Raw genomic sequence first — 24,995 nt, 5'->3', positions numbered from 1 at the left:
GAGGAAGGCGCTGGCACGCTGTCCGCGGTGAAGCGTTTTCCCATCCGAGGCTGCTGGTCTTACGGACTTTGTCCTCCCCCCACCTCCCCCCCGGGACGAGTTTTCACCAGATGGAGAACAGACCAAGTTCTAATCAAGTTACAGTAAATTTGGTGAGAGTTGTGTGGGAGCGTGCAGTCCACCTGGGCTGCAGGAAAGGTGTTAAAATTCGTCCCTTCTCTGTCTTCAGAAAGGGTCTGGTGAACGACCTACTTAAGAATACCTTTCAAAGGGCTCTAATAAGTCGATCTGTCCAGACTCGGCTGGATTTCTGTCCTCAGAGTTGATAAATTCCCATAGCAATTTGTGAGCCATTTTCTGCTTACTCTTTTCAAGGGATTCCTTCCACTTAGCCTTGATTTGTGTCATAGCCTCTGCATAAAGGACTCGAAACCACCTCCATAAGCTGCTGAAGAAAAAAATACCCTTGCCTGTTGCTATATTTTATGTTAGCAGATGAGATCCAACTATTGGTTCAGTAAAAAAAAATGCTAATGGGTTAGAAATACAGCTGAGGAAACGCAGTTGCAGTGCAGTTTATGCACTACAACCCTTCTTTCCTCCTAATCTTCATTTCTGGACTGACTGTTTTGATGGTTCCAAAATGTCAATAAGATTTTTTCATTCCCAAATTATTTTTTCTTATTCCCCATGCAATAACTTAAATTTGGCCTCTTTTTCTTTCTACTTGTGAAACATGATGTCCTTTCTTTGGCATCTGTCACTATTCCAAGCTGGTTTTCTTTTCTTCTCTTTCTACTTCATTCCCTCCAAAATGCTACTGCTGAGTCCTCCCTCCCTCACCTGTCACACTTGGCTATTCCCCAGCCCCTCTGCTGACAGGTGTTTTCTATGTTTGAAGCCCAAAGGAAAGTTCCTCTAGCAGCATAGTACATCTCAGTTGTGCCATTAGCAACTTGCATGAGCTGGCGAATTGTGCATACATTAGCTTTACTGTTTCACCTTGTGTTGCTTCTCTGACAGGACTGGAACCAGACGTGGTACACCAACACCCCAAGATTTACCTGGTGTTTTGAGAGTACAGTCATTGCTTGGATCCCTTGTGCCTATCTTTGGATCTGTTTTCCTTTCTACTACTTGTATCTTCAACACAATAACAAAGGCTATATCAGGATGTCCCACATCTTTAAAACCAAAATGGTAAGAGTGGAGGATGGGTTTGATCCAATAACACTTTGTCCCAAACACAGTCTTCCACCTCTCCAGCCTCACCAGTCAGGCTGCTTGGAGCATTCAGTTTGGTAGATTGTCCCATCACCACTTCAGTCCATTCCAACATGTGTTTGCTGTCTCTGCTCCAGGTCCTTGGATTCATCCTGGTAATACTGTGTTTTTTTAATGTCTTCTTTGTACTGTGGGAAATAAACCAAGGAATCCCACGTGCTCCAGCGTTCTTCATTAGCCCTGCTGTGGTGGGAATCACAACGGTAATTATCCCTTTGTTTCATCTTCCTGTGACCCTGCTTAGCCCTCCTGGAGCAGATCGTGTATTTCCCATGTTTCTCAGTATCTTTGAGCACAAAAATAGCTGATGGAGAGTAGGGGCTGGAAACATGCCTTGTGAGTCTCTGCTGCATGATGCAGCAGGAGTTTGGACTTGGGGTAGATCACTGGATCTACAGCTACAGTAGGGAGCCCTGTGGGCAGAGTAGACCTTGCAAGAGCCGAGGTGGCAGGAGTGTTTAGAAAGAGGTCTCACAACAGCAAGACAAGATGTAATTTCTCATAATCGCAGTATGTGATTTAGTATCATTTAGAATTAAATGGGATTTCTGTTCAACCCACGTACATGTCCTCTCCTTCTGGTGCTGCATCTTCATAGTCTAGATCCTCCCAACATGTTTGCCCACTTGTAGTTTTATTACTTGCCCTTTCTGGAGAGACATTCTTGAGTGCAAAACTGTACAATAACACCTTTTTCAGTTTTAGCCTTTTATGAACTATACTGCAGCTCTGAATATCTTGAAATGCTTGGGGGAAAAAACTAACTGACTTTTCTCAATTGTACCCATTAATTTGATAATAAAGTTTGGCATTCCATTACCAGCTATTTGTTTGGACGTATCTGTACTTCCTCACAGATCCTTGCCATGTTCCTTACACAAGCTGAAAGAATGATGGGCATCCAGTCTTCAGGCGTCCTGCTGATTTACTGGCTGCTCTCATTCATGGCTGCAGTTGTGGTGTTTAGTTCCAAAGTCCAGCATGCTGTGGAAAGAGTAAGTGAAATCACATATCTTTAACGTGCAAGGCTATGAAGTCTCTAAATAACAGGGCTCTTCTTGCCTCATTGGTTGTGAAGCAGAGAACCAAACTCCTCTCATCATTAATGGTAGGTGGAGTGTGGTTTCCCCAGAGCTCAGCACACCTCATATACAAATAAAAGCAAAGTGACCAGATTTTGTGTCAGCAGAAATATGTTACTATATTATACCTTTTTGTTATTTGGGTGTTTGTGTGGGGGCGTGGTGGCTGGGTTTACACATCTGAGACTTGCTGTCAGTGGCCACTTTCCTCAGGTGAAGAGTTGTACCTTTCCATCACAACAAGGAACAAAGAAAAGTTTATTTTACCTGTGTGTTTGGGTATTAGGGGAAAAATAGGCAAACTTCCCACTATACAAAAGACAGTTGGGAACTTGCTTGTTCCTGCTGTGTTGAATGAAGTGCAGGCACCAGACCTTTCATAGAAATAACACTTTGCCACTTCTTGCTATCAAAATACAGTTCCAAAAATAGAAAAAAAAAAAAAAAAACAAGGAAAAAATAATTTTGATTTTCTCATTCACAAAATTAATTAGAAAGCCCTTCACAGGGCTCCTTAGACACACCATTTACAATAAAACCTGGCAGTGGCTATCAACAACTCGTCCCGTTAGGTGAGCAAGGAGCTTCTGTCCCTCAGAGCACACAAAATGCCCTGAAGAATGATGAATGTGGACATCTGACTTAGCTAGACTGCTATGAAGCCTCACAGTAAAACCATCACTATAAATAATAAATATGTCTATTATTTAGCATCTTCTGATACTCCATTTTCAGAAGTTACCTATTGTAAGTAGCGCTGCATAACTAACTTTAAATAAATACATCTCATGCTTTGAACCAAAACTCAGAGTTTATGGCTGGTGGGACATGAGAAGCCATCTTTCTCCACTGACTTCACCTGAAGGCTCTTATCTCATTCTCAACAGTATTCCCTTCCGTAGGGCTTCCTGGAAGACCTTTTCCATCACATTACAACATACCTTTATGCTAGCCTGGTGCTAGGAGAACTTGTGTTATTCTGCTTAGTTGACCATCCTCCCTTCTTCTCTAAAGCTGTCAACAACCCTGTAAGTATAACATAGCTTTTCAGAATGCATTGCTTCATTGCTCAAACAGAAACCTAAATTTATGGGGGAACACAGGACTGGGGGTGTTTGGAAGATACATCATTCTGTATAAAGGCTGGCAGTTTTAAAAGGTAACTAGCAGAATTTGGGGTAGCAGTACTCTGTCTATGCATGGTTTGAAAAACTAAAAACTTCTTCTATCCATAGTCATTTATTTTTAGGGAAACCAGCAGATAGGGCTCCTATTGCTGCCCCACGCTCTCCTGTGCAGCAGTACTCTGTTTGAGGTATGAGTAAGGCAAAGCTCAGTGCCTCAGACAATAAATGTCTTTGGGTATGAAGATCTACCCAAGACATTACTCAAAGCCTAATTCTTCAAGTTCTCCCGAGCCTCTTGATCCCCTACAATACATCAACATGGCCAGGATCAGTGAATGGGGGGGTGTAACTTTTTGATTGCTTTTCCTGGAGAAGCACAGAAGGGGATTAATATTCATCTAACACATGCCCTTTTATGTATATAATATATATATAACACCTGTGTTTTTCCTCCCATCAGAATGAGTGTCCAGAAGCCAGCACCTCTTTTCTTTCTAAAATCACATACTGGTGGTTTTCTGGGTAAGAAAGCACAGAAAAAAAGATATGGTTTTGGTAGAAAATCAGAAAAAAAAAAAAAAAATCAGTGCAAGAGAGCATAGATGACAGCCAGCAAGAAATATCTTGGCCCCAAGTTAGCTTCTGCAGGGAGGATTTAAATTATTTCCCTGGGCACTTGAGGTATTCTCACAAGATCAAATTATATAAAATTAACTTACTTTTCTCAAAGAATTTCAGACCACAAATTTGTGATTCTACATAATTCTTTTTCCTCTTCCAAATACCATCTTAGTGCCCTCCCAATCTTGAAACAGATCTCAGCAACCTCTAAAGATCACTGTACAGCAACCACAGCCCTATCTGCCTGCCAGACCTTCTTGTAGTAAATTCTGGGCCAGGGGAAAATAGCAAATGAGGACGTTGGCCCAGCCTGCTGCTTAGTATTCAGAAGTAAGGGGATTACATACCTTGGGCCTCATGTCTGCTATGATGACACCTCCCTGAGCCACACAGTAAGTTAAACTTTGCCCCCCACTGCCCAAGACTTAGTATGGACTAGAAATAAGGGCTTACTGGAAAATCATCAATATATTGACAGAAGATGGCATAGGAATTTGAAGGAAAACTGCTCTTCCTTAACATTTGTATTTATTCTGGGAAAGGATAGTCCTGAGTAGTGTTTTATGTAAGTCCCCATGGGCTCACTGTGGTGCACTAATTTAAAGCCAATTTTTTTTTGAAAATGTTACATGTACAACAACTCCTTCTGTGCTTACCTTACAGCAGTCTGTGTGTTCTCCAGGCTTCTGTGGAAAGGCTTTCAGCAGTCCTTGGGGGTGGATGACTTGTGGCCAGTGAGGAAAGAGGACTCCTCTGAAGAAATTGTTGCCTGGGCTGAAAGAGAATGGAAGAAATGTCACAGCAGAACCCAGCAGTGAGTACTTGATCTAGAGAATGTGTCATGGACTCAGCTGGGCAGTTTCTCTCTTGCCTCTAGATTATATAAACAGGCACACAGGTGCTGGTGTGCCACCTCGGAAGAGGCTTTTAATGGTTGAGAGATTCAATCCCACTTGTCCATTAAGCAAGAAGAAGAAAAGGAGAGCTTACATAAAATGATCCAAGATATGCTCTGCTATGAAAACCCTGGGGTCTTTACTCTTCAGTGGGTGAGGGCTCGGTGAATAAGTTCCTTTCTGCAAAATTTTATTTTAAATGTTGAAATCTGCTGGAGAACACCCTTCCACTCCTGGAGGCACAGAACTGTAACTATTTTGTGACCAGGATCATTTTTTGATAAGCATTTATATTGGACGTGGCACGAGACGATGTGTGAGATATTTAATAATTTTTTGATAGCACAAGATCCCCAAGTTTCCTCCAATTGCAGCTACCTTTCTCATTGTTTCTTTCTTTAGAAAAATGGAGTCTGCTACATTTAAGAAGAGTCAGAAGAGTGCAGCTGGCATAGCAGAAGCTGAAGAGACCAAGGTTCTACTGCAATCAGAACACATTCAGAGCAGGCCCTTACTGAAAGCATTTTGGAGCATGTTTGGAACCTATTTCCTTCTCAGCACTGTCTGCTTAGTTATCTGTGATGTCTTCTTGTTCTCCATCCCAAAATTTCTGAGGTATGTGCATATTTGTAATGTATCTCTATCACACATAAAAGATTGCTGTGTACATGAGCTCACAGAGATGTGAATGCCTGCACCCACAGAGGTAGACACACAAACTTACCTTTTGCAGTCTCCTGTTGCTGATGAAAAGAAACAGATTATCATTTGTGCAAAGCCTAGAGTCAACTCAGGGGGACGAAAAACAAACCACTGTCTAAAGCTGTGCATGCTTCCTCCACTACTGGAATACAGCAGTGGAAAGGACAGGTTGCATTAAGGCTCTTGACAGCTGTACTAGAACAGGAGTGAGTTATTTGATGGTTTTAAATATCACATCATTTGTACAGGCTTGTGCCACTTGCTGTAGTCTTAAGGCTCTGTGTTCCCTGACTAATTATAAAGAGCAGAGCTGTCCCCTACACATCTTAAATAGCTTCTTTAGTCACTTGATATAATGCTTTGTGGACTGTGTTGCTACAGCACAAACCTGCATTACAGTATTTTTTTCAAGAGCAAAATCCCTTCTTAAGTCATCAAGATTGAAGAGAAATACTGTAAATGTCAATGACTTCCTTAGATTATGGCTCCCAATTTGCATATTTCTGACAAATCCATGAAATTCAAAAGCCATCCTTAACAATGAAAATGAGGAGAAGATGCTGAGATCAGAAGTTGCTTCAAAACCTGGAGTGGCAAAATGTCAAAAATCAGGATACAATAAGATATAGGATACAGTTTTTCCAACTCTTCTTCTGTTTTACTGACAAGCATCAACCAGAGAGAATACTGAAAAATCCCTGGTGTTTCTGCATTTTTGTGTGTCTGATATTTCATAAGTTCCACATGGATTCATCAACATCTTTCTGCCATCTTGCAGCCTTTTCCTGGAGTTCATTGAAGATCAAGAAGCACCTAGCTGGCATGGTTATTTCTATGCCTTCACTATGTTCCTTTTGGCTTGTCTCCAGACTCTGTTTGAACAACGATACATGTACATGTGTGTTTTTCTGGGGCTGAGACTGAAAACTGCAGTAACAGGGCTTGTGTACAGGAAGGTGAGTCTGGAGCTTCCTTTTCAACTTCATTTTCTTCTAGCCCTACGTTAGTATTACAACATTGTTTGCACATTGTTCTTAACATCAGGGGAAATGTTATTAGAATCTATTTTTAGACTGTAACTGTGCTATATTCCTCTCTGAACGATTTGTGGGAGGGGTTTTACTATTTATTTTCAGATCTTAACCTCTGAAGGAAAAAACAAAAGATGAAAAAGCAACATAAATTTTCTTATGCTCTACATTGTGGTTGGGGAAAGGAGTAAATTCTTCATCTCAAAATGAAGGCACATATCCCACACAACAGCATGTTTTCTGTACCTAGGATTTGACATTTTTCTCCCTCTCTTTTTTTTTCCTTTCTTTATAAACAGAAGAAAGTTGTTTGATTTTAGGACCAAAGCTGTTGTTTGACATTGCCTTTCCTTTCTTCTATATCCTGTCTAGATCCTAGCTCTGTCAAATGCATCAAGGAAAGCAGCAACAGTGGGTGAAATTGTCAATCTGGTATCTGTTGATACCCAAAAGCTAATGGACCTGATTATCTATTTTAATGGGACCTGGCTTGCTCCTATTCGGATTATCATCTGCTTTGTCTTCTTGTGGCAGGTAAAATACAATGGCAGTACTTACCAATTCCTTCCTATTCTAGGTATCAAAGGAAAAAGGAGTTTGCAAAATTCTTCTTAGAGCTTCGCTGATTTGAATAACCTGAAATTGCCATCTTTTTCTTGGCTCTGTAGCATAGTGGATTCACTTTTTGTTTTAGAAGATGTTTTTATTGATATAGAATCCTTACCTGATCTTTCATCTTCCTACATATTTATTCAGCATTCAGTCTCTTCTAAGGAGAAGACTGAACATAGTTATTCAGAGAGGACCGATAAACTCATGCCTCAGATTTTCTTCTGTCATCTCCATTTTCAACCAAAATGTGGTGGCCCAGTGCACACTGAGTGTCCAATTCCAGCACCTTAACATAGGTACAGAACATTAAGGGAAATGGTCTGAAATAGCAACTTGACCTACTTCATCATGAAGCCTGGTAAGGGCTAGATCAGTGAAACTGTTTGAAACAAATTTATATGATGTTCAGAAAGAGTACTTGATACACTGAATTTCATAGGTATCAAGTTTAGCAAGGAGAGAGAGAAAAACCTGAATTAGAAGTAAAGGATGATAATCTAAAAGATCCTTTTTTCCCTTGATTTAATGTATGATATTTTCCCAGAAGGATAAAGCCTTAGTCCCATGTTTTAACAGCACACTAAATTGAAGTATGAGCCCTGTAAAAACTGTTGATTCCCAGGAGCTTTCCAGAGGCCTTTGAGGCCTTCCTTTGCTGACGAGGATGGACTGTGCCTTGTGCCTGGCAGGATACTATGACCTTGGAAAATTAGTGGCCATTGTATAGTCTGTTGAAAAACCATCATCCCTTTTCTAGCAATGTTTACAAGCTGAATGTGGTTGCATGTAGCTGGAGCATAATTAATATTTTGTTTGCTAGTGTTCATAGAGCATTTGTGTAGAGAATACTTTTATCTCTCTGTATATAGCAGCACTCGCCTCTCTAGCCAACATAAGCTGTCTGTACAGAGATGCAGCTAAACTATGAAGAGGCAAGCTCTATATTTTGGTACACAAGTTGGTAGAAACCCTGGTGTCCAAGAGCTGTTCCAAGAGTACATGCCACAGTATAATGCTACCATTTCATCTCACGTGTTGATGTAAGTTCAGGCAAGCTGGGCTATTTACGCTGCAGGAATAGTTCGGTTTTTTAAACACAGCCTGGTTTTGTTTCGGGTCACTTACACATGCCAGCCAGAAGATGTCCTCCTTAACACACCCAAGAGCCGATGGGAAGACACAGAAATGACTTGCACTGCCTGCGTGCTTCTGGATGCCTTTCAGCACTAATGTAGTTCCTGAAAGGGAATCAAATTCATCAGAGCATGATGACAGGAGTGACCCTCCTTGGAGAGTTAACAATCCACAGTGCTTAGGGAGCACAATTCCCAGGAAAGGCAAAGGCAAGATTACTGTAAAGCCTTAGCCACAAGGGTTTGTTAGGCATAAGTTCAAATAGGAGGGAAGGGGAGTGAGGGGAATGGAAAACAGTAATTTCTAGAAATCACCAGTTCTTCCTCTTTCCTGTTCTCTCCTGGCAGCTTCTTGGGCCATCTGCCTTGACCTCGATTCCTGTATTCCTTTTTCTTTTGCCCCTGAATTTTGTGATCACCAAGAAGAGGAGTCAGTTTCAGGTACATTTTGCTTAAAAAACTGAAGTGTTTTCCTGACTTGATTTATACTAGAATACTACTTTTAAATCTAAGGCTGACATGCTCTTCCAGGATCACATAGAGCTCAAGGCTACTAATTACAGTAGGCATGTTGCAAATAAAAAAGAGACAAAAAGTAGTATTGTACAGAAGTGTATCACTAACATTTGACATCAAGTGATGGCTAAACATTTACTATCCATGCTTACTATGCCTGTCTGAAGGAACACAGGCATGGTAAGCCTGCAAAGTTTCTTAAAGTTTAGCATAAGCTCTTGCACATTCAGTCTTTTACATTATTTGCCCACCTTTTCTGCATTTTTTTAGCTATTGACAGTAAAAATAAAATTCTGAAGGTAAAAAGCAAAGTATTTTTCAGCTTGGAAAATTCTCAAGCCAAACAGTATACACAGCTCAGCTACAGCAAAATTTATTCAGGATTCACAGGCAGGAATACGGTGTTTTTCTCAGAATAATTGTACCATTAAACACTCAGCCTATTAAATTATGAAATTTAAACATTTATTACAGGAGACTCAGATGAAATATAAAGATGAGCGGGCCAAACTCACCAATGCCATTCTCAGTGACATTAAAGTAATCAAACTGTATGGCTGGGAGAAAGCCTTCATGGAGAAAGTACTTGGCATCCGGAGGCAAGAACTTCAGGCCCTAAAAACATCTCAGATTCTCTTCTCAGCATCTCTGGCTTCTTTTCATTCATCAACTTTCCTTGTGAGTGGTTTGCCTTCCTACATAAAACACATGCTATTGTCTCTATTTCTCTTTTTATTCCTGTCTGGACAGATATTTCCTGTGGGACAGTTAAAGATACATCTGCCTGGAGGAGTTGGTTGTCTCACAGAAGTTGCTGAGCCACAGTGGCATCAGCCACACAGACATTTACACTGTCCTAACAGTTCCATGGACAAGTCATCTGGTCTGGCACTGTACTCTAGGCAAACTGAGCCTGCTTTGCAAGAACCATCTGGAGACCTCCAAACTAAACTAGAGTTCATGGTATAGTCAGGAGCTTCACAAGCCCCTTTTGCACTTGTTGCAGCTCAGCCATGTGTTTTCCATGGGAAAGGGCTGTGCTTTCACCTTGCCGTGGTTGCAGCACCAAAACTTCCTTAAAGCAGAACAAATGTCAAATGATCAGATTTGGTTTTATCACCAACATGCAAGGCCTTTGCCTATGTTATTATCAGGATGGTTACCACATCTATGGGCAATAGCCTGGATTTAACAATGTGTTCCAGAGTCTTTAGGGAAGGATCTGTCACCCTTGACCCGTTCTCTTTCCTGTCTAAAGCGAATGGTTTGCTTTTTCCTTTTCAGATTGCATTTGTCATGTTTGCTGTCTACACCATGGTGGATAACACACACGTCCTGGATGCCCAGAAGGCCTTTGTATCTTTAACCCTGATCAACATTCTCAACACTGCACACTCCTTCCTGCCATTCTCCATAAATGCTGCTGTCCAGGTTATTTACAGACTATGTCCCTTTTTCTTTGGCCAAATTTTTTTTTTTTTTTTACATATCACCATTAACAGGTAAAGGTAGGGATTTCTTAGGGCTTTGAACCTCGGGGCTAGTCAATTGCTATTGTGAAACACTGAAGCCAAGACCTTGCAGCTAATGGTACTCTCTAGTATTGTTTTTCAGAACAGCTCCATATATTGACAAAATAGTTGTGAAGAACAACCCTTAAGTCTCTGGGGGCCAATCACAAGCACCATTACATCTTAGAGGTGCTTCCAGTTCTGGTTTTTAAACACAGAAATCAGAATAGATGGAGTAAAATCTCCACAGGAGATCAGCAGAAACCCGACTAGCCCAGGCCAAAGAGAAAAGCAAACCATTGTTCAGTAAGAAACTGGGAAATTAATTTCCCACTTGCAAGAAGACTCTCACAGCTTGTCATGTACAGAAGCAATTACTGGAAAGACTGCTGGATGAATTGGAGAAAAAAGCACAAATTTCACAGTGTGTGCAGAAGAGAAAACACAGGGAAGAATATGGTTTTTTGCTAAGCTGAGAGGAAATAAAGGCAGAGAACATAAGGAAGAGCTATGTTTGTCCATCTAAGCCTGCAGCATCTGCAACATAGCCCCTACCTCAGCATTCTAAGTGGGTCTTCAAGTTGAGTCTCCACTTTAAGATTTAGAATAGAAAAGGAGCTTTCTTTTGTGCTTCTTCATTTCAGGCCAAAGTTTCTGTAAACCGCTTAGCAGCTTTTCTCAGTCTGGAAGAACTGGCTCCTGAAAACTCAAGCAGAAACACTTCTGACTGTGGTAAGCTTTTCTGTTAGCGTTGTTGTCTTATAGCACAAGTAGCTTCAATTCTTCAGCTTCCACTCTTAGGGTACCTGCTGTATTCAAGAGCGAAGAACACTTGCCCCTTACCTCACTTTATCTCTCAGGCCTATTTATTTGTAACTATGAAATCTGGTACTTAACCCCTTCTTTCCATACTTAAAGTTCATTTTATGTAATGTAAATACACACTGAAACAAAGTCACATAAATAGGGAATTTTCTGGACCTACCTTTGAATTTACAAATGTTCTATTTCTCCTCATATTTTAGTACAGGCAAGTATCACCATAAGAAATGGGACTTTTTGCTGGAGCAAAGAAAATTCTCCTTGTCTTAGAAGGTACAGACCTAACCTTAGTCATCTCACTTCTATAGGTCAGGGTGGATGCTCAATGAACTGATTCGTCAGGGCCTAAATGAAACCAAGGTGAAATATCTAGAAGTGTTGAATTCTGAAAATTAATAAGTCCTTGCATTAATAACCTTGCTTTTATGCTTTGGAACACAAATATATCTGGATGTTGCATTAAAATATAGAGAGACTTATTTTCTTTACAGAATTTTCTTGTCCAAATATGAAATTACAGTAACTTAAGTCAAAGAAGAAGAATTAATAGTATGCAGATATTATGTAGGACATCAGTAAATCCTTATTCCAAAAGGCATAGTTGTAGGGAAGAAAAGTGTTGAAAAGTTCTGATGTCCAGGACTGTTTTGTATCCAGTGCTTTGGGCTAGCCTGTCTCCAGAGTGGGGCTCAGGGTTTTGGATCTAGGTTTGAAACTCAGATAGGGACATGGATGATGACTTTCTAGTTGGAGGTGTCTTTGAAAGGATGACTCCTGTTCTGCTGAAAAAATTCAGCATGATGGGAAGAGTAACCCTGTACAACTGAGCCCTGAAGTATGAAATTAGGGGGTTTAGTTGGTAGATTTGTATTGCTACAAGATAATAGCAAGAACTTGGCTGATTTTCTTTTAGGAAAGTGTAGCTAAAAGGTGATAAGAGTCTAATCTTTTCTCTGTAGGATAGATCTTACTATTCCCCAAGGCTCCTTGCTTGCTGTAGTTGGCCAGGTGGGTGCTGGGAAGTCCTCCTTGCTGTCAGCATTACTTGGTGAGTTGGAGAAGATGGATGGCTCCGTGACCATGAAGGTAAATTTCCCCTCAGCAGTTGCTTCTAATTAGGCTGTCTTCAGGAACAGTAAAGTATTAACTAAGGCATCATGTAGCTGATAAAAACCCATTTACTGACGCACTTTAACAAAGGCTATATATAGCCTTTAATTATCTGAAGGTGCTTAAGACCTCTTGGATGAGCCTGGCCCTTGGGAACAGGAACTGGAACAGGAATTCAAAGATCCAGTTCCATTTCCCAGAGAGTGAGCTGAAGTGGCATCCTGGTAAATCACATCATGTACTCACACATCTATTTCCTCCTCTGTAAAATATGGAGGGTGCAGACCCATATTTTGCAAAGCCCCCTGAGACCTGCCAATGGTGATGATCATTCCAGATTTCTGTAAATCTGTCTGGGAGAGTTTTTCATCAAAGACAAGTTCTTATAGTGTCAAGTTGAGCTTATGAAAAAAATTAAGTTTCTTCCATTTTTGTAGGACACCACAGCTTATGTCCCCCAGCAAGCCTGGATACAAAATGCTTCAGTGGAAGATAATATTCTCTTTGGGAAAGAGATGGATGAAATGTGGTTCAATAGAGTGATAGATGCCTGTGCACTGCAACCCGATTTGGAGTGCTTCCCTGCAGGGCAGAAGAGTGAAATAGGAGAAAAGGTACTGGCTTAGGTTTATATTTTGGCCAACTTTTCCCTATTCAGCTACAACTTCATGTCCTGCTTAAAACACCTACAAAAGGACTAAACTTGGAGGTGGGTGCTCAGTAATTTCTGAGAAGTAAGGCCACGATTTAACAGGGTATGAAGCAAACCTCCCAACAGTTAACCTAACCAGAGATAGGATAGATGCTTAAGACAAATGCCAACCAATCTAGGTTGTTCTTGGGTCGTGTTTTGCAGGAGAGTGGAATTGCTCAAGAGAATCTGCCTTTGCTTCACAAGAGCCTTATTTGGAGGGAGGGAGATGCACTGATTTAAAAATATGGAAGTCATAAACAGTGTAAAATGGAGTCAACAGTTGGTAAAGATGCTGCAGCTTTGAAATAAACAGTTGCAATACATTTTTACAGGGAATAAATATATCAGGAGGGCAGAAGCAAAGAGTGAACCTTGCTCGTGCCGTGTACCAGAATGCATCAATTTACCTACTTGATGACCCCCTCTCAGCTGTTGATGCCCACGTTGGACAGCACATTTTTGAACATGTTCTTGGACCTAACGGCTTACTGAAGGACAAGGTGTGTTATATAAATCCTAGGTTGTAAAGGACTGGAAAATGTATCTAATTATCAAGGGCCCCTGAAACATTTCCAGTCACTCACTTTATCAAAGGCTCCCCAGTTCTTTTTTGCTAGTGGCAGCAGGTACAACATGCTTACCTCCAACCTTACTTTTACAGCAAGTTCATAATTCTTTGGTCTTCTGTCAACATGATCCTTCTCCCTTTTTGAGATTTACTTCTAGTACAGCTAGGAAGAGCTGTCTGGATGTTCCAGCTCATTGTATCTTATTATGATGTCTACTTCCATCATTTTTGAATACTTCAGTAGCACCTTTTCTTCACAGTTTTCATCACTCAAATGTTCATTACTTAAACTTCAGTCTTAAAATCCATCTTAAAACATTTTTCTTCCATTCTTTTTTTTAATGGTTGTGTTTTGTTATTCCTTGGTATTTCTCTGCTGTCAAGCAATTGGGATAAAAAATGTGGTTACATGAGATGGGATGCTAGAGCAGCTCTATTTGTTTCATGGTGTAAATTGCCTACAAATACTTTATTCATTTTCACACTGTATAAGGAAAATAAATTCTTTCATTAGAAAGAAACTTAAAACAGACATGTCCAATTACAAATACCTTTCTCTTTGCATGTATTGGTTGCAAGTATCGGAATGTAATTATTGTACTGAGAGAGGATGACTGGCAAAGAAAGAATGTGCCAGATTTCAGCAGTACTTGAAGGGCTTGATTGTACATTAGAAATATAGAACATGTCAAATTGTTACCTAGGGAAAAATTACTTATGTCCTTTCTTACATGTAATTATCTGTGCAAATATGCACAGAAATTTAAACAAAAAGGAGCTGCACTCTAACTCCATTCAGATTGATGAAGTTTTTAGGCACAAATCTGATTCTGAAATATTGATATCACTGACAATAAACGTGACATACCTGCCAATTAACATCATTCTGTTTAAGCGCTTCAGCCTGAGGGGAACCATCAACATGGACCTGCTCAGCAAGCCAAGCGAAAGGTCTCCTACACACAGAGTTCCAGCCTGGGGCTTCAGGCTTCAGTTCCCATCCTTACTCTTCTGTGCTGCATGTGACTAAGCAAGTCCATTCACCCCTCTGCTTCCTAGTTCTGCACCTTAAAAATTGGCACAAAGCTGTGCTGCAAAGATAAACTTCAAAGAGCCAGTCAGAGGTGTATAGAAACAAATCACTAAAATATATTAAAGTTACTAAAAATCATAGTTCACAGTGAGTACAATTTTCTTCAGCAGACAGCTGACTGCAACAGCTTGGGTGATCAGGGAAACACCAGAACAATTCTAACTGTGGTCTTTTTATTCAAGCAGACTCGTGTGCTGGTGACTCACACAATCAGCATTTTGCCTCAAGTGGACAACATTGTTTTTCTGGTGGATGGAACAATCTCAGAAGTTGGTTCCTACCAAGAACTTCTACAGAGAAATGGAGCCTTTGCAGAATTCCTTCATTCACACATTACTGCAGAAGAGAAGGCAGGTGCTGGTTTTCCAGGTAACACAAATGAGTTGGAATCATTCTTCTTAGGTCTGTCAGTCCGTTCTTTCCTTAATATTATACTTAACTTTAAAGAAGTGGGTGGGAGGTGGCTCTACAGATGTTCACAGTTTGGAAGAGGGGAAAAAAGAATAAAACTGGAAAAGCCTATCTTACTTTTGTTTCATTGTAGACATGTAAAGTCGAGATCAAATCACAGTAAGCTGTTATTTTGTGTACAGAAAAAATAATGCCTGTCAAATTCGCTGATTCATCACCTCAGAATTAATTCTTGAATAAACAGTTTCATCTGAGTAGACAAAAATCGTGCAGTAAACAGAATTACTCACTATATGTGCTATTCTTCAAGCCTCACCTTGATATTTCTACCAGTAGAAACAATTCTTTGTAATCAGTCTTTCCTCCATATTACCAGTCTCGCAAAGGTTACGCAGGACATAATGGGATTCTAAAGCATTTAGAAAAAAATGCATTTATTTCCCAGCTACAGGAGAGACCAAAGGCACGATCCCCTCTAGAAATGGTCCATCACAGGAGAAGCTCTTTAGGTAAGCTTAAAACTGTCTCAGACACTGAAGAACTTGCTCCAAAAGCCCATACTACACAGAGGTTCTTACTCAGTATGATACAGGTTTGGGATTTAAGCTGTAATTTAATAAGGACAAACAAGCAAAATACAAGAATAGGTAAGAAACCACTCTTAAATGTGAGGGCTGACTAATAGTTTCTCCATATTTCACAAGGAGCCAGAATTTGTTCCAGAGCTCATGTACAAGGCCTATTGATACATTTGCCTGATGTTCACGTCCCTGTGAGGCTGTAAGGTCTGACTCATTTCAAACCAGCCACAGCCAGTGAATGCTTAAAGCCTGTTTGTTAACAGCTTGATGGAGCTCAGGCCCTGTGACAGATATGAACAATGGTTGGGATCACTCTGGAGGACCCCAAAAACTGCAGCCCTCAAAATCAGCATGAATATAAGGGTGGATGGGTAAGGAGATCTAGCTTTAAATACTCATTGCCTGGGCTAAAAATTCAAAGGATTCTTTTCTTTATGAAGTGACAATTCAGTCAAATCTGCTATGGAAAGGAAGACTATTCCTGAAAGTCAGGACTGTACCACTGCTGCAGCCACTGAAGGAAGATTAACCCAGGGAGAGAAAACTCAACGTGGCAGGGTAAGCACAGCATCTTCCTAGAAAGGCAACAACACGTACCATGGCTTTACCACTGCCCCATTCATGGTGGGTGGGTCAGCTCACTGCCCAGGTTAAAGCAGTGCGACGCCAGGGAATCCAGCTGAGCTGTCCAAGTTAGCCCTGCAATTGAGACAAAGTCATTTCAGCATTATTTTATATAGCACCTTCTATGCAAACTGTATCTCCCTGGATACCCCAATCCAAATACTGGTTCCAAAACAGGAATAATGCTTGTGTGCTGTAGAGAGCACGTTATGGAAATGGGCGGGGGGGCAGGCTGGTGAATATGACCAGTTGAGGAGAGAGATCCTGATTCGAGAACAAACCTGACGGGGCAAAGTGCACTGAGGCAATCAGTGAGGCTACACACTGGTACTGAGACGAGACAATAAGGGGTCAGACACCCCAAGGGAGGCAGCTCTTTCCCTAGGGAAGCACAGAATTAGCCAGACAGGGATCTCCTCACCTCTGCTGATCAGCAGTTACTCACATATGCAGTCAGTGGGATACGTGGTAGTTCTCTGAAACACTGAGAACAAACAAAAAACACTGCCCAGCATAAGGAAATCCTTATGTGCATTCCAAGAGTAGCAGGAAACTATTACAATAACATCCATCAGTTAATAATCACTTATTAATACCATGGATTTAAGTATGGTTTCATTGGCCATCCATAAGGAAAACAAAAGAATTAACATGGTTGCTATAGCCTGTGACATATAACCAAGTAGACACGCCATAACAAATCATTCCTTCTTTCAGAGCTGCCTTTCCTTGCTAGCAAGCTTGATCGTCCCAACCTCTCCTCCTGTTTTTCCCCAATTTTTTCACTCTGTCTAGGTTAATACTTCAACTTACACAGCCTACCTGAAGGCAACAGGCTTACCACTGTGTGCATACATAATTCTGTTGTTCACCTGTCAGCAAGCTCTGTCATTTTCTCGTGGTTACTGGCTCAGCATGTGGACAGATGACCCTGCTCACAATGGGACACAACAGCACACAGAGTTGCGAGTTGGAGTCTTTGGAGCACTAGGAGTCATTCAAGGTTTGTTTAACTGGCTCACCTTATTTTTCTCTGTATTTCTGTCTCCCTTTCCCCATATCCAGGTTGTTTTTTCAGAATATAAAGAAGTGCATACCCGTGGGCTCTTAGCCTCCTGGACTTCTAGCACTAGCCCTAAAGGTTTGGCATGGGACCTAAAACTATTGACTCTGACACAGAGAGAGGCTTTCTAAGGGATCTGTACAATATTTCCAGTGTTACTGCCTGAAAATCTACTTAATGGTATGCTAGAAGTGTTCTCCTGTGCCATTCAGCAGACCATGACGAGCAGTGTCTTCCTCTGTTTCCTGCTGGAACTAAATGACCTGAGCCTCTAAAAAACATTTCACAATGGAATAACTACAACATCCTTATTTTTCTATCCCGCCCCCTTGTAGCCAACATCTTCTGCATCACCAGGCTTGCTTAGGTGATCTTCAGCCCCTCTGTAACCAATCTACAGAAAGGTTAGTTTGCCTTGCAGCTCTGAAGCTTGGCTTAATTGCTGCCAAAGAGAAAGTCAGTTCTTCTCACTAGTATAGCATTCACAGTACTAAGTGAAAATCATCATCTCACAAAGGAGAATTCCAAAATGAGTTTGTTCAGACCTAGTAATAATTGTTTTTTTTATATTGCAGCCCTTGGCAGATTTGCCTCCACAGCAGCTGTCTTTCTAGGTGGTGTGTTAGCATCACACAGGCTGTTTGTACAGTTGCTGAGGAACGTTGTCAGATCCCCAATGGTCTTCTTTGAGCAAACACCTATTGGAAACTTGCTGAACCACTTCTCCAGAGAAATGGATGCTATTGATTCTGTCATCCCCGACAAGCTGAAGTCCTTGCTGGGATTCTTGTTCAACTTGCTGGAGATCTACCTTGTGATTATAGTGGCTACACCATGGGCAGCAATGGCCATAGTGCCTTTGACTGTTCTTTATGCTGCATTCCAGGTAGGACCTCATAGAGATACACAGATGAGAGAGGCTGGAGCAGCGAGGCCATGGCCTTGCAGAAAACCTTCTTCCATTTCTTGGGAGCAGAGACATGCAGAAACTAGTCTCATCATCTCAAATTGCATCTGAACAAGAGTAACGCCAGTGGGTCTTCCCAAATCACCTCAGCCTTCCAAAGCATCCCAGAGACCTCACAAAGAGGCTTGAGTTTTTCTGATGTCCAGATCAAATCCTACCTAGAGTTCTATTCCTTGTCTCCGTTAGTGTAAATGCAATCATATTAAGATAAAAGCATTTTTCCTTTCCTCTAGAATTCCTACACTGCTTTTTAATATATCCATGTATGACATGTGGCTGTCTCTGAAACCTCAAATGCTTTGCTAGCTAAGACTGAACATGAGGGACCTGCAAGCAAGGGTGCAAGTATTCTCCTGTTCTCCATCAAGCAAAGGGCTGGTCTACAGGAGAAAGCAACTGTGAGTTCAGAGGCTTTGCGAGGTTGTTCAGAGCACCCTGGCTCTTTGCATTAACTAACCACAGAGTTATTCTTAGTGAAGATGGGAAATAACACAGGCAGAAAGACTACCTCACCTTTTAAGGGCATCTCCTACCTGCACATTATGTTTTATAACACTAGAGTAGGATGTACTGTTGCACTTGAGGCCTTCCCTAATTTTCTGTGGAGCAATTCCATGGAGGCATATACTTGCCAATCACTTCCATTTCCCTTCATTCCAGCACTTCTATGTCATCACCTCCTGCCAGCTGAGACGCACAGAAGCTGCCAGCAGGTCACCCATCTACTCCCACATTTCAGAAACTTTCCAGGGGAGCAGTGTGATCCGTGCTTACAAGGACCAGGAGAGGTTTATTTTGAAGAACAATTTTCTAGTCGACGAGAACCAACGACTGTGTTTCCCTGGAGCAGTTGCTGACAGGTACAAATCTGCAGTATACAAATAAAATGTTAGTTTACTCTCAAGGCCTTGGTGAGTGGAGATAACTGCTCTTGAGGCTTGGGTGAAGATACACCACACACTTTCTCTTTTGGGAGAAAGGAAGAGAGCACCCAGCAACAGCCCTGTACTCTGCTCCTCTTGCAGGTGGCTTGCTACAAACCTGGAGTTTCTAGGCAATGGCATTGTGTTGTTTGCAGCACTGTTTGCAGCAATGGGCAGAACATATCTTAGTCCAGGAACTGCTGGCTTCTCCATTTCCTGTGCTCTTCAGGTAACTCAGCATTGAAACAATACCATACTGGCCTTTCATCAAAAGCAACTTTTGTTTTAATTTCTGCTACCATTTTAATTTCTAAGAAATCATGAACTATTTCTGTGGCTTTCTTGATGCTTTTTGCCTACCAAACCCTGCTGTCATTGCTGAAACTCAGAGCATCTGGAGCTTAGAGAAAGAGCATCACAAACTCATGCACTAGCCATCTTTTTCCTCCTGCATCTAAACTCATACTTAAGTCACAGCATGCTCTGAGCAACTGAAGCAAGGTCTTCAGCACCTGGCTTACCTCCTTGTCGACTAGTTACAGAATAGACTAAGAAAGAGCTGCACCATCTTTTAGCATCCAAGTCAGCATTGCATTCTCTATAAGCTTCCTGAGAAGAAGCTGTGGGGGGAGCTGGCAAGGCTTTACAAACACAGCTTTACAAACTTTCACAAGGATCCGTGGGGGTTTTTTAACCTTTTAAGGGACAACTTCTGAAGTAATTACTGATGAGGGAGTCTTTATAAATAAACACTAAGCCAAAGCACCAGTTACCTCACAAGTACAACTCAAGACTTACTTTATCTGCCCTAATGCTTCTGTTTCTGCTAGATAACTGGTGTTCTGAACTGGATGGTGCGCTCCTGGACAGAAATAGAGAACAACATTGTTTCTGTTGAGAGAGTGAGAGGATACCTGAGGACTCCTAAGGAGGTATATCTAACCAACTACTGAACGTTCTAGCAGAAGCGAACATCTGCAAATGAGTAATTCCTCTGTTCCACCCAGACACACCCCCAGCTTTCCCCTTCTAAAAGGCCAGTTATGTTCCCTTTAAAGAACTGCAGCATTTGGCTTTTATCCAACTGACCAGACTTGTTCTGTAACTTCTGAACATTGTTGTTTCCTTAGGACAGTTAAGCATTAGACTGCCATTAAAATAGCTTCACTTGGTAGCACTCATGGAATGAGCCGTATTTTCTGCCCATATTTGGAGTACATATTCAATTGTGTGAGTTCAGATGCAACTCTCTGATAACTGATGAATGCTTGATAGCCTTTTAGCCACTAAAAGCCTCCAGTGCAATCATTTTTGTTCTGTAATCATTAAAATTATTTCTCCATATGCTGCCCAAAGATCCTATTAAAGGAGACTTTCACAATCCTGTTTACAGGGGCTTATAAATCTTTTTTAATTCAACCAATGTCAGAACTCTGACATGCAAACATACATTTATCCCCGTTTTCTGTTAAGACAATTGGCATCTTTGCATAAAGTAAAAAGTCAACATTTGCAATATGACAGAGGCCTTTTTTGCAAACAGAATATAGATAGGGGGAATTTGGCACCAATGTCTTCCTAAGCTTCCCATTTCTGTATAGCCACTTGATTAGGCGATTTAAATCAGCTTTAGACATTTATTTGCATCTCTTCAGGCACCCTGGACTCAGAATGGCAAACTTCAAGATCAAGTTTGGCTCACTGAAGGAAGAATTGAATTTAGAAACTATAGTTTGCGATACAGGCCAAAGCTGGAGTTGGCACTGAAGCACATCAATCTAACCATCAATGGCCAAGAGAAGGTAAGCAAAGCCAGTAAGCAAAACCACCTATTTCAGAAGAGCTACACACTGTGAGTAGTGCTTTACAGTGATCTGATCTGGGCAGTTACAGTCCCTGCCCTACACCAAGGTACAGCAGCTTCTAAGTGTGAAAGCTACAGGGAAGTACAAGCCTATCTATCTCACGCTTCTTCTAGTACAGGATTGCTGCATACCTAAGACATTATTCTGACCAAAATTTCATTTCACAAAAGGTTTGCAAAGTTTCAGCAGAGGAATTTCACTTTTTAAATCTAGTGACATATCAAGGACCATTTCTACCTGCTACGTCTTGTAGTTGTTCGTCCCATCAAAAGCTTTCAGAATTTCTTTTCATACAAAACAACTACAAATTGTAAATTATGCCTTTTAAAATCTATTGCTAGAATACGTGAATCTTGAGCAGCCCTGAAGATTTGATCCAAGCAAAGTGGTCTCTCTTCAAAAGGCCAAGAGGACAGACCTGTCACATAGCTCCCCCTGTGGAAAATGATCAACATCAAACCCAAAAGCTTTCCCTTATGCTTCACAGATTGGCATAACTGGAAGAACAGGAGCTGGGAAATCTACTCTTGCTGTGGGATTGCTGCGATTAGTGGAAGCTGCAGAAGGAGCAATCCTAATTGATGGACTAGATATTGCTCAACTAGGTCTCCATGACCTTAGAACTAAGATAACTGTCATTCCCCAGGTATGAAGTTGATTTCCAAAATGTTTCAGTAGTGTTGTAAGTTTTAATACCTAGGAAGGGTTTATAAAGATTTTGTGAGGAGGGACATCCAGAAATTTCAAATTGAAAATAACCTTTTTGCCATGGGAGTCTCCCATTCAGTACAACATTAACCACAGATTTGCACCCAACAGGGAAAACAGGAGAGCTCATTTTTATAATTAATTTCAGGAGTTGTTTATATTGTCTCTGTGCTCAGGATCCAGTTTTGTTTTCTGGCTCTCTAAGAATGAATCTTGACCCATTAAACCAATACACCGATGCAGACATCTGGACAGCTTTGGAACTGACTCAGCTCAAGAACTTTGTTGCAGATTTGCCAGATCAGTTGGAATACAAGTGCACTGACCAAGGGGAAAACCTAAGGTACCTTATCTGCAGAAAGACAGTGACAGGGTAGTTCCAGCCTGTGGGCTAGGGGAACACAGAGTAAGTGGGACAAGGAGTCCAATTCATTTTTTAAAATTTAAAAAATAGAAAGGTGCCCAGAGAACAAATTGCTGCATTATTGTCCCATTTAGTAGCATGAAATCAAATCATAAGACCCCCCCATAGAAGACCTTTGAGACTTAACCGTTGTGGTGGCTTGTGTTCATGCAGTACTTGGAATCCTCTTCCAAGTGCAGATCTCCTGGGTGCTATAGTAATACACTCCATTTCCTTAGGTTGTTCTCTGCTGTTATCTGCAGCGCTGACAGCCTCCATCGCCCTTTCAGGGAAAGGGAACAATCACCTTTTAATTACTATTCTCAAATTAATCACGTATTCTTGACCACAGGGAAAAGTGACTACTGCCCTCAGTTTACCATCCCTCTTCTTACTTGCAGCACTGGTCAGAAACAGCTGGTTTGTCTTGCCAGAGCACTTCTTCAGAAAGCCAAAATCGTCATTCTAGATGAGGCCACAGCAGCAGTAGATTTTGAAACTGATCTCCAGATTCAGTCTACCCTGAGGACTCAGTTCAGAGACAGCACAGTGTTAACAATAGCTCACCGAATCAACACCATCATGGACTGCGACAGGTAATATTTTCAGCCCCTTTCCTAAGGAAGGATGAAAGACACAGACAATCTGTGTGATCTAGACAAACCATACACTCCTTGTGAACAGGAATTTCATTTCTGTCCTTATCTCAATGAACCCTCAAAGCTTTGCTTCAGAGATTGTCAGGGCTATCTTACATCAGCTAGGTACTAATAGGTTAATTGAAGGTCATCGACTCCCACACAATGCATTTCATGCTGTGTCATACCCCTCTCTCTCCCCACTGTCAGCAAAACCACAGCTACAGCTCTTTGCATCATCTTAAAACTGTGAGGCTAAAATACACATTCACAAATTTTAGTCTAGTCTCAGATGCCAAAAAACTCTCCTTTCATAAACAGTCACTGATCAGAAACTTACTCCTATGCCACAGTTGTTTCCTACCTGAAAAGTTGCTGCAAAGCTTGGTTGAATAACAAGTAGTGAAATTTAAGAAATAAGTAGAAATAACTAAGTTTATTACAGCTGCTGGTGTATCCTTAAGCTTACACTTCTGTTTTAATGTTCACAGGATTTTAGTCTTGGAAAATGGCCAGATAGCTGAATTTGATACTCTGGAACACTTAATAGCTCAGAAGGGACTATTCTACAGATTAATGGAAGAATCAGGCCTTGCATGACTCACTCATGGAATATGCCACGATGCCAGCCACTATCAGCAATAATTGATCTCATAATTGAGTTGTGTTGGTTTCACACTAAAATGCCTGACACTCAAGCAAACCTTGTTTGAGTTATAAATGCAGTGAACAGATGAAAAGGGATGTCTTCAGATGCACACGATTTCCATAGGAAACTTAGCAACTCCTTTCTCATTACATTTCCAGATACCAAAACCCCTTCTGGTGAAAATAAGCCAGTCAAAACTTAAACACCTTGTTGCTTTTATGGTATAAAAAGTAACAAGATCACAATATTTCCAATTTATACTATAAATATAGCTGAAATATACCAACATACATAAAGATTACAAAGATTATTTTTAAAAGCCAACAAGATTTAATGGATAGCAAGCAAGCAAATTTAACTGTCGACAGCTTGTCCTAAGTTCCAGGCAGAACAAATTTAGTCTTTTGCCACTCTCTTAAGGACTGCTCACTTGAGTGCTGTTCTTACACAGATACGGACTCCAAGGCAGCAGCTGGATCTAGTCAGCTGAAGTGCACAGACACTGGGAGTGTATGGAAAAGGCAGTGGGATGGCACAAAGCATGAGAGCATACAGCTGCCTCTTGTCGAAGGAGGGGATCGGATCCAGCCCTTCTATTTGTGTCAGCTTTGGAGGGGCCCTGAGTGAATCGTGCTGTGCAGAGGGCTGACAGACTGCCTGACACAGGCTCGAAGATGCAGCAGAGGGTAACTTGCCTGGGAGTAGGCAGCAGAGCACCCTTCCTTCTGCTTGAAGGCTTGGAGCAGCCCTGCTGTCAAATGCTGCTTGCTTACAGCAGAGCACATACAAACACCTACACCAACGTTTCCAAGTTGAATTTGGCCACAAGGAATTTGCATTGTGGGAACTGTCCTTCGCTGATCCTTGCAGCGTGGCAGTCTGGCAGGTGGTGGAAGTACCAAGGACTCACTTTGTCAGCCTAGTGGTTCATTCCTGGTTTTCAGCTTGAGTGCAAGTTGACCTCCTGCACATGCCACCCTGGTGCCACAGAGGAGGCACGATCATCTTACAGACTTTAACAAACCAAAACAGCACCTAAAAGAAAACAAAACTTTCCTGGGCTTCCCACAGTACCACGGAGCTGCAGTCAGAGCTGTTCCCAAGTCTCTCCTCAGGAACCACAAGAAGACAATGGGATAAATCATACTGAGAGACTGCTGTTTACTGTGACTTTTGTTAAAGCACTTAGCTTTCTTGAAAGCCAAAATAAAAATAAAAATAAAACCAAGTATTGAACTGGGTCTCTTCAGTAAGCTAAAATAAATGTCATATTTAAATTAAGATATATATAAAAAGGAGTAATGGGCAAGGGAAGGGAAGAGTTCAAACTGGCAAGAGTCGACCCTAAGCAGCAAAATCCA

At 41.3% G+C, this 24,995-nt stretch overlaps 1 protein-coding gene across 1 annotated transcript; it reads left to right on the top strand.

Moving 5' to 3' along the window:
* Positions 1 to 1,023: 1,023 nt before the first annotated feature.
* On the top strand, positions 1,024 to 23,585 carry ABCC6 (ATP-binding cassette, sub-family C (CFTR/MRP), member 6; the record flags this gene model as incomplete). Its single annotated transcript, XM_008939657.1, has 30 exons — positions 1,024 to 1,200; positions 1,362 to 1,487; positions 2,142 to 2,279; positions 3,269 to 3,394; positions 3,954 to 4,015; positions 4,797 to 4,928; positions 5,413 to 5,625; positions 6,491 to 6,668; positions 7,116 to 7,277; positions 8,837 to 8,929; positions 9,479 to 9,682; positions 10,289 to 10,435; positions 11,160 to 11,259; positions 11,541 to 11,610; positions 12,297 to 12,423; positions 12,885 to 13,061; positions 13,474 to 13,641; positions 14,988 to 15,171; positions 15,659 to 15,722; positions 16,235 to 16,352; positions 17,214 to 17,421; positions 18,057 to 18,367; positions 19,109 to 19,308; positions 19,474 to 19,600; positions 20,202 to 20,303; positions 21,027 to 21,173; positions 21,724 to 21,882; positions 22,121 to 22,287; positions 22,749 to 22,943; positions 23,477 to 23,585. Coding segments are annotated over 30 exons (4,491 nt in total), but the record flags the coding sequence as incomplete, so codon positions are not given.
* Between the last annotated feature and the right edge of the window lie 1,410 nt (positions 23,586 to 24,995).

This window comes from Merops nubicus, unplaced genomic scaffold (genome assembly GCF_000691845.1).
Source record: "Merops nubicus isolate BGI_N331 unplaced genomic scaffold, ASM69184v1 scaffold20504, whole genome shotgun sequence".
In the NCBI taxonomy this organism is placed as follows: domain Eukaryota; kingdom Metazoa; phylum Chordata; class Aves; order Coraciiformes; family Meropidae; genus Merops; species Merops nubicus.
Note: the sequence above shows the minus strand (reverse complement) of the source record. Positions and strands in the feature narration are given on the sequence as shown.